The sequence below is a fragment of the Homalodisca vitripennis genome, chromosome 3 (assembly GCF_021130785.1).
Source record: "Homalodisca vitripennis isolate AUS2020 chromosome 3, UT_GWSS_2.1, whole genome shotgun sequence".
Classification (NCBI taxonomy): domain Eukaryota; kingdom Metazoa; phylum Arthropoda; class Insecta; order Hemiptera; family Cicadellidae; genus Homalodisca; species Homalodisca vitripennis.
The window spans coordinates 106,266,862-106,287,115 of record NC_060209.1 but is presented as its reverse complement, the minus strand read 5'-3'; the positions used below and the strand labels follow the sequence as shown (position 1 = coordinate 106,287,115).

At 32.1% G+C, this 20,254-nt stretch overlaps 1 protein-coding gene across 1 annotated transcript in view; it reads right to left on the bottom strand.

Annotated features, from left to right (window-relative positions):
- LOC124357274 (chitin deacetylase 1) overlaps nucleotides 1–20,254 on the bottom strand; it is a 55,230-nt gene that overhangs the window by 8,557 nt on the left and 26,419 nt on the right. Inside the window, exons 2-4 of the mRNA XM_046808863.1 lie at nucleotides 15,574–15,686; nucleotides 9,009–9,120; nucleotides 6,082–6,209 (exon numbers count right to left, since the gene is read on the bottom strand). Of these exons, the coding sequence (XP_046664819.1) occupies nucleotides 6,082–6,209; nucleotides 9,009–9,120; nucleotides 15,574–15,686 (353 nt within the window). The remainder of the gene's footprint in view (nucleotides 1–6,081; nucleotides 6,210–9,008; nucleotides 9,121–15,573; nucleotides 15,687–20,254) is intronic.

The following is a 20,254-nucleotide window of genomic DNA, read 5'->3' as shown; positions in this document are numbered from 1 at the left end:
TACAATTTGTTGTAGCACTAGTAATATATTCCCTTTAAAACATAATTATATTTAAATTTGATATTAAATTGTTGCTTTTTATCTTGTTTCCTAATTTTATCTCTTTCACAAATTAAGTTGGAGCAATCGATTTTGTGTTTTAAAAATATTTTTTGTGTTAAAGTAATAACTTACCACAATACAAAAATAGACTAATTTTTAGGACTCACATAAAAATACAAGCATTTAAACTAGTTTATTTTCTTATCAAGCCCCAATTAAAATGTGAAAATTTTACAATATATACATGTGTTATAGTTTCAGGGAGTGACATGTTATTTATTTACTTATGACTTAAATATTACATTTTTAAATTTAATATGCTATAAGGAAATAAAGTAATATTGAATACTGTTTTTCTTAACAAAATTAAATTTTGTATGAATAAAATCATCTCTCGCTGAAGCTTTAACTCATATCCTTACTGTAATTATTTCACAAACTTTATCTTCATCCTTTTTTATTTGGGCCTTATTACAGTACAAAATTTCCTGTTTTAAATGCCTGTTGAAGTGATAGAAATTTGTTTTCTACTTTTTTTGTGTTTAGGAAAATTATCTTGAAGAGCTATGAATTTAACATAAAAATTTATTTTTCCAAATTCAAAATTGAATACATCACATTAATTTGATCAAACCATTTGTAATCTTCCTAAATCTATATAGGTCCTTGATTCTTTTCCTAGAATTCATCAAACTTATTCACCTGCAATTTTACAAAACTTTGACCAATGACGTACATTCATACTGTGATTGCGATAGGATCACGGGACAGAAGTTAGAGAGTACAAACATTTGAAGAGCAGTGTTGATCTGACAGTGCTATAGTGGGGAGGGTATGTGAGACTGGTGTAGTGATGTTATTTATGTCTTTAACACAGCTGTCTGCATGCTGTGCATAAAAAGTGATCAAAGTAAGATTCACTGTTGTTTGTTACTCTACTTGATTTATCTATGCATTTAATGAGACCAGCACCAAGTGCATAATACAAATACCGGTCAGTAATGAGAGGCTTTATTTCTAATAAATCAAAATTAAAACCTTCGGCCAAAATGACTACTATGTCTTTATTCAATCCAATAAAGTTTGAATGTCACAGTTAAACAATAAAATGTTAAGGGGCAAAATGTTTCATTGTAGAAATCAACGTTGAGTTTTGAAACCATAAAAGTGACCCAAAGACGACTGTGATGTAGTAACGGAGAACCGGTTTTTGAAATAAATTATGAAACCATTGGACAGAACAGATTGTGTCGCTTTCAGTAAGTACAAGGTCAAAGCCCTCAATAGTCCACTATTCTACTTTTCACAACCAACTCTATGAAAATATCCAGAGTGGGAAGTATAGTTAAGTAAATTCAAATCTCATAATCATTTTTGGATAGTTTTGGAATTATAGTTATATAAGTATACCAACAGCACCACGTGATACCCTCATACACACTTACAAGCAGTATGCTAGTAAATGGCTGAATTTTAAAGATACTTCTGTCAAATGTCTTATATAAAAAGGCAAAATAATTTAACAAAAAGTTTGTTTCATTGGTTAATAAGCATAAATTTCATTACAAAATCATAAAAATCCAAGTCTGTGAATTTAATTATACACTAAAAATTTGAAATAATTTGTTTATACATATATATATATATATATATATATATATATATATATATATATATATATATATATATATATATATATGTATAAACAAATTATTTCAAATTTTTTATATATATATATATATGTACATGTATAAAAACATTATTTCAAATTATATATATGTACATATATAAATCATATATATATATATATATATATATATATATATATATGTACATGTATAAACAATATATCATGTTCTGGTTAACTCCAAGAGATAATATAGATACCACACATAATACAGTATACACTGTTCTCAATTTCATGTACACTATAAGAATCTTGAAAAATATAACAAATAAAGATTTTATTAAATAAGAAATGTGGTGTGCATTCATTATATTTCTTGGTTATAAGACCTATAATGTTATGTGTACAAGACCAAAATTAGTTATATTGGCTTTTTTGTGTATGATATAGCAAAAATTACTAGTTTTTTTATTTAAACTGTTAAACCCTACATTAGTATTCTTAATTTGCATAAAATAAACTCTTGTTATATAGAAATACATACATATTTGATATGTTAGCAAAAGAGAGATAGAGCTTCCAGTTCCTGAAATGCTGCCTTATGGGGGTCTATAGCAGCTATTGGTATGTTGGACATACTGAATTGTATAACTCCTGGAAAAAATTCTCATGATCCACAAACTCACAAACAGAGTGAGGCGTCTTGCATCAGTAGGTGCCTTAGCTTCCTGTTAACAGTGGTTTTCTATTTTCAGCACTAATGGGAGTTTGTTGAACAGTTTGGCCCTGCCCTCAGATGACAGAGCTTCATAAGTATGGAGCCTGTGCTGCTTGAATCCTAACACATTTTGCCCTCAGGTATTGTACTCATGAACATCCCTGCCTCTCACATTTGTAACGACAATACAGGATGGTCTCGTATATAAAGAAGGCTGAGAACGTCAGCAAATCAAGTCCTCTTGAAATGATCCCTGCAGGATTCTCTGGTTCCTTTTTTTGAAATCTATTGTACCGTAATGCTTTCTTCTGAAGGACGAAACACCTTTAGAAATGGACGTTAGCACATCCTTCCCACATAGTTATGCCATATGATTTGTGTGGGTACACAAGGTTATAATATGCCATTTTCAGTAGTTTCTTCCACAATCTTCTGCAAATTTCCTAAAAGCATAGATGCTTGAGGACATTCTAGCGTAAACTACATCCACAGGATTGTCCAGACATAGGCGTATCCATGGAGGAAGGGGAAGGGGGTTTATCCGATTGATAAAAATATTCAAAGTATATTTTAACCCATGTTAAACTTAAATTATACTTGTAGTCTGACCATTCTCATAGTTCAGTTTCATTTTGATTTTTGATCTATAACATCTGATAGATAGTACAACACAAAACCTGCACATATTTTTTTTTTTTTAATGAAGATTAGATTGAGCAAAGAGTAGAAGTTGATAAAATAGAATAAAAGCCAGCTTCTTTTGCACACTTCAAGCAAGAGAAATGGTGAGTAATGGCAATGAACGCCTACTGATCATCACTTTGAACGGCTAATTTATATTAGCCTTAAACATCATTCTTTCCTCTATTGTTGTTGACAGTAGTTGTGTATTAGTGACCTTTTTTGTTAATAATAAGTGCTGATAGTGAAATAGTAGTAATGAAAAATTGTTCTATTTTAAAACCTTATTTAATTCGCTGTTACTATTACACTAAGTGTAATAGAAGTCTTCACAGCAAGTTTTACCAAAATTGTCTAACTATGGTAGATAATTCTATAAAAAATCTAAGAGTAAGACGTATACAAAATTGTATGTTTGTCAAAATGTGTTTTTATAGTTGACATACCAATAGAAAATTAATGCTGAATTAATGTCAGAAGTTATGTAATGATGTGTTTAATTGATGTTATAACTTATCTAAATAATCAAATGTTTGTAAAACTATATGTACACCAAAAAATAAAGAAATATTGTAGTCTCTTAAATAACATTTCACTAAAAATTAATATTCTTTAAATCATTTTCCACAAGAGATCATTTGGTTTTGTGTATATCAATTGGATTAACAAAATATAAATAAATAATAATAATAAAAAACATGTTATTAGCAAGTCAATGTTAAGCTCATATTCCAGTAATCTCAAGAACTTCATGCAAACTGTAAATACCTATCCAACCTACCGATAACGTCCAAGTTTGGTCCTAAATTATAGTAAACTCGAAGCAGTTTTTATTTCAAGAGACAGAGTCAAATTATTTAGGACCAAAGTAGAGATTGAAGTTTTTAATAAATATTTAGATTTTATTTTCTATTGTTCCTTGACCAGGAATTTTAAACATATTGTCGTTATTAAAAACAAAACTAATAGAATAATAAATTATTAAACAGGGGAGTGTTAAGACATTATCTGACTGAAAACGATACTCTAAAACTCTTTCACGGTCCAAGACCGCAAACTATCCGGAAGACCAACAACAACAAAAATTCTTTTGAAATTTCAAAGAAAAAATAATCTCCAAAAAACTATAGCATACAAAAAAGTTTTGACTCAAATATTATATATCATCTTAAGAAATCCTAAAAGTCTGTGGCAACAAACTTTAAAAGTCTTTTTCCTCATAAAAAGAGAATTAATTGTGCTCATTTTTAACTTAATGGAAGTCACAACTTTTTGAATTAAAGAAAGAGCAGTACAGTAATGAACTAAATTAGTGTATTGTTATAGAATAATACAGATTAGATCATGTTACGCAGAAATAAACAATTTCCTCAAACATTTTGGAAAATATTTGAGTAATCGATATTAGACTAAAGCTATCAAGATAGCAAAATCTGTTGTGAAAACACTCAATTATAGAGAGTTGAACAAGTTTCAGCATACTTGCTACTGAGAAACTGTTAAATAAAAGGCATTTGTGGTCAGGTATTAGTCTTCATTGTGAGGAGTAAACATAACATTAAAAACTCAAAACAAAATAGTTTTAATTTGTTTCTATTTATATTCAAGTAACCTGCATTCGTTCATTGTTATGAAAGTTATTTTCCGATCACTAAAATGTCTTTGTGTCATACTCTGTGTATGAAAATCAAAGTAGATAACGAAAGTAACCAAAATTATATTTTGTAAATATTTAACTAGAAGTTCATATTTTCTATGTGTTTATGTTCATTCATCGCCGCATTATGCATGGATGTTAACCGTTCAGCTATTAAAAAAAAACCTGATTACTTACTTTATTTGTTATAAAATATATACAGTGTGAGTTAAAAGTATGGATACAATCTATTTAGTTTTTAATGGATAGATAAGGATAGAGAGATGGGACTCGGGACACTTTCTAGGAAATAGAAGTGAACTTTTTAGTCACTTGAGGGGAGCCTCAAAATTTGTAAATGTATACTCATAAGTGACTCCTCATTTTAAGGTCTTGATAAAAGAAGAAGAGCAGTGGAAGCTAGAGCTTTCTATCTCAACCCAGTACAAAATGGCAGCTAATTGATATTAATTAAACATTAATTGAGGCAAAACATTCAGAAGGTAAATAACTTCAATAGACAACCTCTTTCCTTACAAACTCAAACCTGTCCTACAGTTATTATCTGCTGCAGGGCAGGCCTTCCTTATCTTATCAGTTTTGAGGAAGCTCAGTATCAAAGTTAAGATGTGTTTTTGTGATACTTTAGTTGAAATGGAGTGTTTAAGTAAACAAGAGCATATTATGATCCTGATGATGGGAGGCTATGGACACCGGACACCGAGTGAGATCTTATGATGAAGTAAGGAATTTATTTAATGACACTTATCCCAATCAAAACCCTGTATCTAAATCAGGAGTTAAAAAAAACAATCCTAGGAAACAGGCAGCGTTAAAGACTGCCCCTAACCTGGACGACCAAAATCAGCTACAAATGAAGCATTGTCACTTAAGCATATGAATGGAGTTCATATAACAGTTTAAATAATTTTAAGAAAAGCCATTTTTCGAGCTCAGCAAGTAAATTATATTATTAATTTAATAATATAATGATACATAACTTGTTATTCATGCAGAAGTTTCTGTCTTGTTATCATACACCAACAGCAACTATATTTAAACTTTCTTCATTAATATAACCTGCTTCTTTGTACACTCTAAGATATCATATTAGGAACAAAATTTAAAGTATAATGTATATGAGAATTCACCCACAACCACTACTGAATAAATAAACTATAATAAAAACTGGAAGAAAACCCAACACCACAGTTAAATACATTTTATTTACGAAAGTAAAACAATACCACCACCAAGTCAATAAATCTATTTTAAACATAAAAAATTGAAAGAAAGCGAGTTAAGAGAAAGGAAGAATCTGCAGCTCCACCACCATTAAGGTTTGGCTTTTCGCCTTTGTTTCTTGTAACGACGTACATCCTCAGGGTCAAGGCCGCCGGGGATGATAGTGCCATCCCGAGAACAGAAACAGTAGGGCAGAACACACTTAGACGTATCACACTTCTGGGCCAAGTCCTGAGGTGGCTCCGTGCTCGGTGCTACCGCTGAAACAACACAAATGAAACTTAGTTATCTGTAGAGGGTGAATGGAGTGGTGAATTCCTCTATTGGAATTTGAATATCAAATTATCATATAATTTCAATAAAAATTGAATCAAAAGAAGTACTTGCTCTGCCAGGACAATGACAATTTTGCTGTGCATTACAGTAGTTAAAAGCTTATTTCTAAAATATTTCTTGGCTTATTTTTCTGTTTTAGGTGTCAAAATGTAAGTTTTATAATATTATTAGATTTTACAGTATAAAGATTTAAACATTCTACCATCCACCATCTTGAATAGTGATATTACAGTGCGTTTGGAAAGTCGCTGTGCACTGGAATTGTGACTATGTATTTATGAAAATATGTATAAAGAAATGACTAACCATTTTGAAGAAAAAATTAATTTAATACCTTAATTGTTAAACCATACCTTAATACATAATTACATTGTTTATAAAAGGTGTTTGAAATAGCCTCCGTTGGCATGAATACAGCATAGCACCCGTTTTTATTCTGTTTGCAAACACCTTACCCAACTGAAGAACAGTGATTCATCAAATGTATGCCGTTATCATGGCTTTAAGTTCTTCAATCGAGTGTGGTCTTTTCCGATACACTGTTTGTTTCACCGTACCCCATAAAAAGAAGTCTGGGGAGTCAGATCAGGAGATCTAGCAGGCTACAACTTCTTTGAAATTATTTGTTCACCTAATATGTTACACAGAAAAGCCATTGATATAATATTTGTATGTGCTGTTGCCCCTCTTGTTGGAACTAACCATTATTTATTACCACTTATGTTAATAGATTTATGAAGTTCTATAACAAAATCTGAACAATAACAATCACTACTGACTGTTTGAAAATAAAATTGGACCCACAATGTGTGCTCTACTTACAGCAACCCAGAGTCCAATTTTTTTTTCGTGTAAGGACTGTTCGTGTAAAGCATGATAGTGGAGTATTTTGTGAATTTATATAATCTCCCAACAGAAACCACACTTCATCTGTATAAAAAGTTACATCAAGGATGTCTTCGGAATTTTGGTCAATGAAACGTTTGAAACCAACAACAATAATTTAGTCTATCGTCATTATCTGAAGGTTTTGGCTATTGAACACACCTTGCTTTGTATTGGAAATGGTTAAGTTCTGGTCTGACAGCTTTATGTGTGGTAGAAAGTCTGATAACATGCTGTTGTGCTAACTTACACACTGATTTTGTTGGACTTTGTGCCATAGAATCAGAAGTATCCAGCAGCTTTTGTTGGTCTAGCATACGGAGCCTACCACTATGTTCAGCATCCTCAACAGAGCCAATTGCCCAACATTTTTCAATTAATGTTCGTACTTTATTACAATAAGAAATAATTGAATCTGGAAACTTTTCAGAAAAGTTGTGCTTCACTAAATTAATGTACTTGTCACCTTTACGAAATACGTATTCAATGAGGAAAATGCATTTCTTTACCGAAAGAACCATTGCATCTATCAACAAAAAAAAAGAGCAACAGAACTTCAATAAATGAAACACGTACAACCTCAGCTCAACAACTGACAGGTATTACTGTATTCAGCAACAGCATAGAGCTACCAACCTTATTGTGAAATTATTCCCTGCTATAATACTTGGTGCAGACTTTCCAAACGCACAAACAATATAATATAATCTTAATTTTTCTCTACATTTGAAACTAAAATAAAAATTGAATATATTTGAGTTTTATATCTTTACTGGTTTCTGAAATTAAAAATAAAAACTAAAAAATATAAGTTGTTTGATTGATTTTATTCAACTGAAATAAAATGAACATATTGATACTTTATCAACTTCCAAATAATTTCCCAGAATATGGATGTAATACCAACATATTTTTACGTAATATCTTTGTGAAAACACCAATATGTTTTTAGTTGTATATTAAAGTTTCTCCAACTGAAAAAAATCATAAAAAGATCAAAACTTTTGAATTACAGACACTTTTCTATGAACAGTAAATGAGCTTAATCATTTCAGATAAAACAATAATCATTTGGATAAATCCATGTAGAGAAGCTAGTTCAATATTACATTACATTATTTTTAATCTTCCTCATCATTGTACAAAAATTATGTGTTGTGTGGCCTTCATTGATAAATACAAAGGTTTAAGTGTTCCATTAATCAGCCATGTAAATTAATACATTAATCATACTTCAGTAACACTAAAAAAATACTTTATGTTTGTATAGTTTATATTATATTTATGTATATTTAGTACATTGTTTATATAGTGTTTAAATAGTTTTCAATATGTTTATTACATTTTAAATTTTATAGCAACAATAGAACATAAACAAGGTAGAAATGAAACTGTATCATATGATTTTATAACTATAGAACTTTTTATGATATTATTCCCTTAAGACAACTAATTATGTAAATCAGTGTCAATGTGCTGTATGGATGACATGGGAGTTTCCTTAGAATAAGTGTAATCTACAGATTATACACATTGAGGTGTTCACATGGTTCTGTGTTTTATTGTTTTAATTTTCTTAATGATTGAATCAGGCACTGTAAAAAAGATTTTAGCAATCTAATAAATAGTTAAGCCATAATCATTTAATTACCATCATCTAGTTTATACCATATCAGCCTACTGCCATCTCTGAGTTCCCATTGATGTTATTGATTAATTTATTGTCCCCAATAACTAATAGTCATTTGCTTAATAACATTTACCAAATAAAAGTTTGTTTTCACTTCACCCTTACAGTCCTAAATACATTCAAGTAAAAAATGAGTAAAATAACTCACTAGTAGGCAATGGCCCGCATCTCGCCTCATTCTTAAAAGTACACAACTTGTTGACATCATCAAAATAGAGCCCCGAAGGACACCTGTTCAGGTAGGGGTAGTTGTCCACACACTGAAACATACAGGGTAATTTAATAGTATAATACAAGCTTAAATATGTTAACATTTTTCCTAGAGTATTATATAGCATTTGAAAATAAAACCTCTAGAGCCACCTGTTTAGATACATGGGCAATTTATGCACTAGAACACACAAAGTATTGTAGGCTATTGTGGCATAATAATACTTTGTAACATTACATTAAAATTTTATTTTGTGTATACTGTATAGCATATAGAGTATTGGTTATAAATTGGTAACCCTTTTCTGAAAAAAGAAGTTTTGGGTTGAAACTAAATACTGTTTAATAAGAGGTATTTTTTCCATATAAAGGAAAAACCAGATTTCATACACAAATAATAATACCTAAACAAATGTAGTTCTAACCCGTCTGTAGAACTAGGTTTGACTCAATTCTTTCTAGTAAAACTAAGTTAACAGACAGGAACTGTCATAACTGGTTTTAAACCATTAATTAATCAAGACTCCTGAGTATTAAATAGACATTTGATATAAGAAACAACAACAACACAATAAAAAGGACAATAATGTATAAAACAAATACGTTGACTGTGAAAAAAAGGAAGAGGGCAAAGGAAATTGAAATGCTGGAGAATGGAATGTAAAAATCAAAGTATTTTTAGTATTACACTGGAATTTACTGTAACAATGACTAATAATAACAATGTATTACAAAATACAGATTCTTATTATAATAATGAAAATTTCCATAAAACTGTTGTAATTTTAAATCTTCAATCATCAATAAAGTACTTGTCATGACAAAATGAAGTGTTTCACTTTTTTGTGTGTTCTTACTGTTTTATTAAATCACATATTAATAGGATTAACAATTTTGTAGTGCTTACTTATTTTTATATTACTCCTTTCTTCATTAGCTAGTGATTTTAATTTACATTTAATTGAATATCAGTTTTCAATATATCTAATTAAATTTTGTATTGGTTTTACTAATTTTAACAATTCAAACATGTTTTATTTACATAGATTAGTCAGAACCAGTTTTGACCGTTCATTACTATTATTGAAAAATTCAGGTTTTACCATAATAAGCATTCCACTGAGTATAGGAAAATTAAATTGTTTGGATGAGGATTTTCATCACATTTTGAACAAACATAACATACTGTATGTGATTTGTGGAAACTTGATTGTATATTAAAAGTCAGATACAAAAAACTTTGGAGTCTAAAAGTTTATTTTCCAGTAGTAAATTTGGATTTCGAGCTAAATGAAGCACTGTTAATGTTTTCAAGTCTCTCGTTGATGATAGTCTTGATAGTTTAGATGAGAAACATGTCTAAGGCATTTAACAAACGGGAACATAGTGTTCTTGTTGGTAAATTATCCTTTCTTGTCTTTATAGTGACTTAGATATACAATATTTTAGTTTATATTTGGAAAATAGATCACAGCCTGTGTATCTGAATGGGTACTATTCTGAGGCACTTCATGTTGCACATTTGTGTACTACAGGGTATCATTTTTCATCTGTACTTTTTTATATCAAAGGCCTATGTATTTTAAGAGCTGAAGAATATGTGAAGGCCTATTAGTTTGCTGATGAATTGTGTGTTTGTGTGTACTGAGATGAATGATACCCTCATTTTTCATACTAACATCATAAGTCACTACTGATGTGCAGATAACAAACTTTCCCTTAATTGAAATAGGTTCTCCATCTTCCACTTAGTATCACACAAAGGAAATAGGAAATAAGGTTTTTGAAATTTTTGAGGGTGTAGCCAGTCAGATTTGAAGTGGTTCAGTCATGTTGACAATGTTTCTGCATGAACTTCAAGGAAATTGGCTACTAAAAACATTAAAACCCTGTGTGCCCATTGAGGTGCACTGTGCTGACCTTGTCCTCAATCTATGTACCCATGCAGTGCTTTTGTTAAACATAACCTTAGCAACTTTCATTTTACCATGACCACTGTACAAGGAATAGGCTTAACCTAAAAACCGATAGATACACATATAGCAACACACAAAATAGTTTTAAATACCAGGGAGAGAAACTATTCAATAAAATACCTGCAAATATCAATAATTTACTTTGCTCAGATTCTAAAAGGCGATAATGAGCAATTTTACCAATACATGTCTGTATAAAGGACAAAAAATTTGTATGATGGGGACTTTGGATTTTGAACTTGTCAATCTTATATATTAAGCTATCGACTATGTCATGCATTATACTATTAAGTTTTAATGACAATAAATGATTTATTTATTGGCATGTTAGTTTGATTTTTTTACTTTAGAAAAAGGAAACACGTCCAACGTGGCCTAACATTTGTTTGAGATAAGAGCATCATCATGAGTTTCCACTTATATATCTACCCATCAAACAACAACAAATGTTTAAAAGAAATAATGTTCAATATTGCTCCACTTGACATTTACATGCTACTTAAAGCAAAACATATTCATACATCTAAATTAGTTGGTTTTGAAATGAGACTTCGGTTTCAGTGCGGAATTGCTCTGGCTTGTTCGCCAACACTTCAAAGTATTTGGCAACTAATTGAGAACCAACAATTGGAGCTACAAAATTGCTGCCATCGAGTTACAAACCACTAATGAAGTTGTTTCAGGGAGAAATTACAACTCTTTCGTTCCACTATAATTCAAAACACGTAAATGTTAAATATAAATACTTTTTGCTATCGTTTTTCAATGCTTTAATTGTTTTAACATTATAAGTAGTCATGTCAATGTCCTGAAGATAAATAAAAAGAAACGTGTTTAACCAACCTATCTCACACTGCCAAATAAGAAACCACATCGCTAGGACTTTGTGCACGAATGCTCCTTAAATAGATCCAAGACACGCGTGTGCCTGCCTTCCTAAAGTAGATCGTACCAATAAATGAGTTCCACAATTGAGGTAAAGTGCTAGGCTTAATTGACGTTTTTTGTGACACGAATGTTCTTTTTAAATAGGTCAGATGCTAAGTTTGCCTGTATAAAGCAAGATCATGTCAGTAAGTGTTTCATAATTGAGGTAAAGTGGTTTAGTTGGTGTGATTTATGACATGAACGTTCCTTTTAAATAGTCCAGGTTATAATAATAATAATACATTAGCTTATAAATAAACCGCATACCTGTTTGTGGTGTTAGTTGGAAGGCTGTGGCAAATTAAGACATTTCAAGTTTTTCTATTTTTATTCAGAATTCCATAGATCCTTGAATCACAGCATTGTCTGTTCATCCATGTGCTATAAGTCTTTAGCAATCCACTAAGCATCGGACTTTGGATCTGAATTAGAGCTAGCAAGTGAGATAGACATATCCTGTATTTGAGCAATGTCTAATGTGTACTGTGTCGACTCTCCCCTTATTCTGTTTGATAAGACCCTCGCACAGGCCAGTGGTCCACGAGGGCGGACAAAATAAGGATAAAGAGGTGATCAATCTCTACTAAAAAAAATAATTATTATACCAAAGTGTACCTATCTATCTTAGTAGAAGGTAGAATATTAATAGGAGCGAGTGAGGGTCTTGCCTTATTTGTGATAAGAGTTTAGCATGTTAGTCACTTCTATAAATCTGTATGAATTAACAACAATCAATTTCCTGTAATATATTCACGCTACAAAGTAATTTAGACAATGTATACATTTTTTCCATTCCAAAGTAGACTGGAGAGCTTTAGAGTAAAATCGGAATAATATCTAAAGGCACACAGTTATTAAGAGTACATACCAGCATTAAGTTCATAGATAACATTAAAGAACTTAAAAAGGATAAAAACCAAGTAAAGATTTGAAAAATATTTTTTCTTAAAGTTCATTTTGTACTATAGTTTGTTTATAGTTGAATTTGAAATAATTAATTAATCTTGTTGTCTTTCAAACTGTACAATTGTTAAATGTCGTCTCGTGTTACGTATTATCTCGGTTTTGAGGTACTACCACCATTAAAACATTCAGTTGAAACACAAACCCGTTTAAAACACTTTGTTTCTGAATTTGGTGGGAAAACAAGTAAATAAGCTGAATTAAACCACATCCATTTCGTTCTCACTTTACACTTGTGCATTACTAACATTGAGATGTCCATTATCACATATATTATTTCCGTTATGTGAATTCAATATCGATGAATTTCGATGAATTAACCAACCGGTTCTCGCAGTTTTTTGTATCTACACCGCAATGGGAGTGTACAGTATCACTGTCAGTGTTTGAGAGACAAATGGACAGATAGACGGATGGGGCCCAGTATGGCCCTGCCAGTTGTAGTCTAGTGAAAGTCTATGATAGTGTGACTGCTCTCTCCGCCTTACAAGGGCCAAGAATGTCATCTTGAAAGTCTTTGTCACTCTTTCTAGTCCCTGGATACAGCTGATCTGATCTCAGCCTCCGACGGATGGACCTAATATCATCCCCGTTAAATCTATCTATCTCTCTATTACCTACAATTATGTTAATATTGAGCTTTGGTTTGAGGTGACTGATTTTTCCATGTAGACCACAAGATTCTGGAGATTTTCATAGCCATAAAATGTAATGCGAACTTATACAGTCAGATCCCGTTGTTGGTTAAGTTAGGGTTTTCTGATTAGCGCATATGAATAATTGGACTTCCCCATCGGAATTTTAAATAGATTCAAAATTACAAGAAAATGTGCAACTAAAGTAACCATAATTTTAAGACCATTTATTCCTCTATTCGGTGATAAATAAACACATTTCTTAAATAAGTTCAGTATTAATTAAAAGTGCGTTCTTTGCTCAGACAATTTTCCTTATACAATACTTTGAAATGAATCAATTCTTGAGAACACCTGTTACCCCTGAATCATTAACACACATACCTACTCTTCTTACCAAAAGACTTATTAAACTCCAACATTTCCAAAATCCTTACATATCCATACTTTGCCCTTGGTAAGCAAATACACTCTTTTAGCTAGGCAATAAAGTGAGGAGATTAGTTACTGCTAAAAACTTCATATCAAGTGACAATAAACAAACAGTTCAATGTATCACCCCGTTGTTGACATTGTGGTAGGTCGTCGGAGTTACTGAGCAATAAAACTCGTAGCCGTGAGTTGACTGGTGGCCAGATCGATAAAACCTAACAGCCAAAAGTCTACTAGACCGAATCGGAACAGTTCTTTGTTCTCAATTTCCCTTGGGCACTGTTCAATTCACAGAGGTGTTTCACCTGCTCAAAAAGCCTTTCTAATAGCAAAGATCTATTCGTACTATTTGTATTAGCAAATACATGTATTTGTACTAGCCTAATATAGTAACCTCGCCTGCAGCTATCCTGATATGGGACATGTCTCCACAGTTGGATCTTCAGTTATTTAAGATTATTTTACTATCTGATCTTATAACGTCACCAATTTATAAAATCTTATACACTGTTGTCTTGTTAAGCGTATAAAATAATCTATAATCGACGCTTTGATATCTTGTATCTGCTCTCTTCTTCAAGGAACAGAACCTCATATAAATGTTTATCATAGTGTTTTGTTTGTTCGTAGTGATGACTGTTACGTAACGTGTTTTGCTACTCTTTCAAATTATCCATCTTTAATCATAAACTATAAATGAATATTTTAAAGTTTATAATTATTTTAATATTATTTTTTATATTGACGTGCCCTGCTTGGTCACCACACAGACAAAATAACACAAAGAAAACATATGAACAGCTGAAGACGCCTGAAACGACAGTCCTTTGATACAATATTACGAATGTGATGTTTAATGCCATAATAAAATAGCAGGCTCCTTATCTATTTATAGAAGTGTTTTGGATCATGGTACAAAGCGCCATTGCGTTATATTATAAAGGGGCAACATAGACCATACTGTGTGTTCGTTTTCAAACACTTGACAGCAGGAATCTGTAACTACGTAGTATAATTATTAGTTGATTACTTATTTAATTAATTTTGCTTATAAATATACACACCCGAATATATAAAAAATAAAGTGACTAAAACAACAAAATTACTATAATCTGCAACATTGAGCTTCAATTCAATTATGCAGTTTTCCTGTGATTTCGTAATAATGCACCAATGCTCACACATTTCAAAATCATTAACTGGTATAAAAATCAGATAACCCATATAAACCCTTTTTTGTATGGGTATTTGAAGGGACCTTTTATTCTACTATTCGGATAGTTGGTGGACCTGACTGATATTTCATTGCACACAGTGTTAGATTCAGTAGTTTGGTGAAATATAGAAAACATCTTATTAGATCAGTCTAAAAATAACTGTTTTGTGACTGATGAACACAATAGCTTGTTAGTTTCCTGTCGTATACATTACTCGTTCAGTATTGATCATCCATTTTGCAGGGAAATGTTGTTAATTATTTATGTTCAATTTTAGTTTAACGTAAATTAAAATAATTATTGTTCAGCTACTATAGAATTAACATTCTTTCACAAACATGTATTCTCCGTACCTGGTAGAACCTCCGGCAGGTGGCGGGGTCGGCGAAGTTGCCGTTCCCTTGGCCCTCGGGACACACAAACTCCACCTCTTCCTTCTTGTCATCGGATCTCCTCTGGCAGTTCACTGAAACACCGACAGACTATTAGTTCTCGGAAAATTATTTCTTTAATCAGTTAATCAAGGGTTCACTGTATGAAACTGATAATCACGTTATTGAGATATAAGTTAAAGCCCTTTTCCCGAGAGTAAATATAATTTTCTTAAACATGTTTGGACAAGGTTATGGTATTATCAAATAGTGACTGCGGCTGGAGCTCAGGGTGGTTTTATACCAACACACAAACAGACCCTACACACACATGTACAAGGAGTTAGGACGGGCCACATTTCCGTCCTATAAGTTACTAGGTAGTACAGGTGTACTAGGTAGTACAAACCCCTGAACAAACCCAATTTTTGTATTTGTAATTTGTATCTAAATTTATTAGTATATACAAATTGTACACATCATATTAAGATAGTAAATGAAGCTAAACAACACGTAATACCCTAAAATGGTTACAAAGTATTGCTTCGTCATGAGTATAAGACGTTACTGATAACCCGAGACGGAAAACGGTTTTCTTTTATAATATTTTGCTGATGTGATAAATATTATGGTAGGGATAACGAAACGAATGTTTTTTAATATCTCGTAAATGGATTTATTAATACACTTGTAATTTTTCTGTTTAGAATTTATATTGCATTGCAGTGCTATCGTTTGATTTGTATTTTTTTTTTCAGAACTTCAATGTTTTCATGCCTTATATTATGAAAAGCAGAGTTAAGAGTAACCATTACAACAATAATATAAAGACTAAGTTCGGTTTACTTGTTATAAGTTTATTTCAGTACTTTACGTACCTACGCAATCACAGAATTAAAAGATTTGTACAGTGGCGGTTAACTGTGAAGTATCTACAACTGAGACCGGTTTAGCTGAATGCACATCGCCTGAAAGAACCGTTTTCAACTGTCCTTGAATGAACGTCACCTGATTTCTCTTAAATGTCAGGGCCATAACACTACTGCGGTGGCATCATGCAGCTAGAAGATTGAATTCAAATTGAATTTGAAACGTCACTGCTTCGTAATTCTTATGATTGCACTTTATTTACTCCCTGACGAATGTAGTTACTTCGGCGCTTATTTATTGAAACGTTAATTCTAAAAAAACTAAATAACATTTTATGAAAACATTTTCAAGAGTGAAAATAGTATTGGGGACAATAAATAACCTAGCTGTCGTAAATATCATCTTGTGTTACAGATGAAAAGTAAATCACTTTTACTATTGCTTATGATTAAACTACCAAACTCAATAAGGACCTACGCGTTAAATGTAGGTAGGTTTCTAACAAACGTATTGTGCTGAATGGGCACACATCTCCGCTCTACGTACTATTTCGAATATACTCTTACATACCTTATAAATACCGGTACACAGATTTTAACCAAAAATACGAGATAGCAGTTATATAAAAATAATGGTGCTAATGCAATATATTTATTTTAGTCTGATACTTGTGAGATGGAGTCTAATGTTAATCAAACTAGACTTATAAATGTAGTTAAATGGATGTTACAGATTTTTGTGAATTCAGGAACTGTCAAACCCCAAGGCTTATCTAATTCCTAATAACTCATAAACAGAGAGCAGAGACAGTGTGCTTCTGGAGACTGGTAGTTTCAAGCGTCCAATTTATTCAACATATCAATGCCTTTGAAATAAGTGGAGCTCCTAAAGGACGGGCGAGTCCAGAAGCTAGCCTCTCACAAAAGCCGAGGCTTTTCGTGGCCAAAAACACCAAAAGGCCAAGATATGCTACGACCCAGCGTAAACTTTAATGAGCCGAGAGCGTTAAAGGTTTACGACTCATTAATAATAAGAACTACGTATTATTATTAATAGTCCAACGGATACTAACTAATAGATTGAGATAGCTATTAGTTTCAAAAATCGCTGGTGGTCTAGATATACAACACATAGCTATGTGCTACCAAATGTTAAAATGCTCCCCAGATGAAAGCTTCTAGTTATGACGTAAAACGAATTGTATAGTCTATATCCTAGGTTTGATTGTCTCTTAAATAGTCGATTTTAGGTGTCAAAAATTCAGGTCTTTTATAAATTATAGCATGAGTCTCTCTTAACATCGTGCCCAGTGTGACAAAAGAACTTGTTTGAATGTGACCTCGTTTTATCCAATGCAACTTTTAACCAAAATATATTTTGCTAGAACGAGTCATGCTAAAAACATCAAACCCAATATTATCAAGAAAGCGATTAGTACGTCCCAAATACTAGGTAATGGCCCAATACAGAACCAATCGCGTTATATTGCTTTGTTTGACAATACATTTTAATATCTTATCCATAAATTGCATTAATATTAGCAAATTTAAGGTTTCTTATTGAGTTGTCTACTACGAAATAGAAGATAACAATGACACAAGCTTCAAAATAAACGCTGACAATATTATTTAACTCAACAGGAAATATTTAACTGAGTTTTCAAGGGCTCTTTATTATTCTTGGTACAACTTAGGAGCAAATATCTCCTTAAATGTAAAGGATTCCTGTTACATAATCCGATCGTACCGAATCGGGTAATTAATTTCCCAGCAAAATGGCGGCTTTCGGGAAAGCGTGACACGCGGTTTACTGGCTAGAGCTGGTTCTGTAACCGGCTGGGATCTAGCAACTTTGATAAACGAGCAAATCCGATCTATGTTGTTTCCTTAAACCTTAGTTTAAAACTACTTACCAAGGATATGCAGTGATTGAAAACATGTCTACCTCATAATCTGTCTCACAATTTTACTGTAACATCATTCTCCTTTCTATATTGCGCATTTATATTTATAATAATAATAATAATTCTTGTATGTTTCATACAAGCATGTAACTTAGTTTTGATTCCATAAAAAATGTAAAGGAATATTTCGATTATTTTGCACTTTACGGAATAACTATTTTTACGATAACAACTTACCATTACAGAATTTAAAATCATAGCACATATATCGAAATATTAACACGGTAATGTATATATCTGTTTTCGACGATGAATACTCATTTAGCGACCGATTAAAAATGAATAACATCGGCAATAGTTCGTCTATAGCTAGTGTCAACTCTTCGCGCCGTGCGGCACTTCTCAACGTGTGCGTGTGCACATCGCATCGTCCATTGCAGGCCAATGTCATTCTTGTTCGCGCTAAGATCTCCACTGATAACAAGCAAGGCTGGAGTGTTTCCTTTCGAATTAAAACAATTAAATTGAGCCCGAATCATGCGGTGACTTTCAGACAAGTCGGAGGGTCGAGGACTTTCGTGCGTCCTTGTTGAAGATGGATGTGGAAAGGTCAGAGCAGTGTGTGAAGAAGAGAATTTCATGTATTAACACCCATCCTGGTGGGAGTAATTTGGAATTTGAAGTTAATATTATTTATAATTTTGGAATGATATACAAATATTAGAAAAACAGATTTTTCGTTTTAATGTGTGCTTCCTGTAGATTGTAATGCTGGATCTGCTGAATATAGGAGATTATAAATAACCCGGTAATCCCCTAAAGATTATTCGTGTTCAATTAAACTATTAATAGGGCACTATTCAGAAACATCCCAATTCTATGAAAATAGTTTTCCTTGTGGTATTAAGGGGGAGAGGATTTTTCTGTTAATTGAATTGGAAACAGAACGGCGAAATAAGTGAAAAAAAAATAAACTGAAAATATATTTATTTTCTCAGCTGTGGCCGGCCATGCTGCCCAAAACGTCCAGATGTTAACACACTTCAGCAGGCCACACAAAAATACACCACAAATTATCCAGAACGAAGTGACTTGGCATTGGTGATAACTGCCCCCTAAAATAGCGGCCATAGTGTCTCATGGTTGTCTGCTTTGTACAATCGAGTCGTATAAAACATCTGAAGACGTTACACCGTTCTTCACTGAACACAGGCATTAAAGAAAACGGTTCACAGATGTTCAGCCAACGTACGCTCCGACTTTAGACAGGAAGTTTACAACCCAAGATTACTGTCAGCCTCCCGTTGAGGTAGTTTGGCTGTCTGGTCACTTTTAACAAAAATTAGAATAGTTTACTTCAGGTTATTCACAGAATGTCACATTCGTGACCCAATACACTGGTTTCTGAATTTACAACAGAATTATCTTATATTTCAACCCATCTAAAAGCAAAGATGTAAACACAGTAAAGGAACGTAAATACATTCGGTTTACTGTTTCAAAAAAAACTCAGGAGTATGAAATCCTATGAAGGTTCCATAATCCAGGATAAAACAAAGTTTAAAATAAACCCCATCAATTCGTTCGTGAAATTTTTATTCTTTGTAGGATTTCTTTTTTAATTTCTTGATGTAACTAGCAGATCCAAAACAAATCTGCAATAAATTATATTTAATTAATTGAGTATTTAACTATTATTCGTGGCCTTTCAGAATCAAGGATTCCATCTTCAATTCCGAAAGGCCTCGTAAAATTAAATTAATATTGGAATATGTGTTATAACATATTCCATATTAAGGGTATGTAATTCACTAGTGGTATTAAGGGAAACTATTTCCAATGCTCCAAGAATCTTAATACATATTTAAATTTGATCAAAGAACTCTAGGA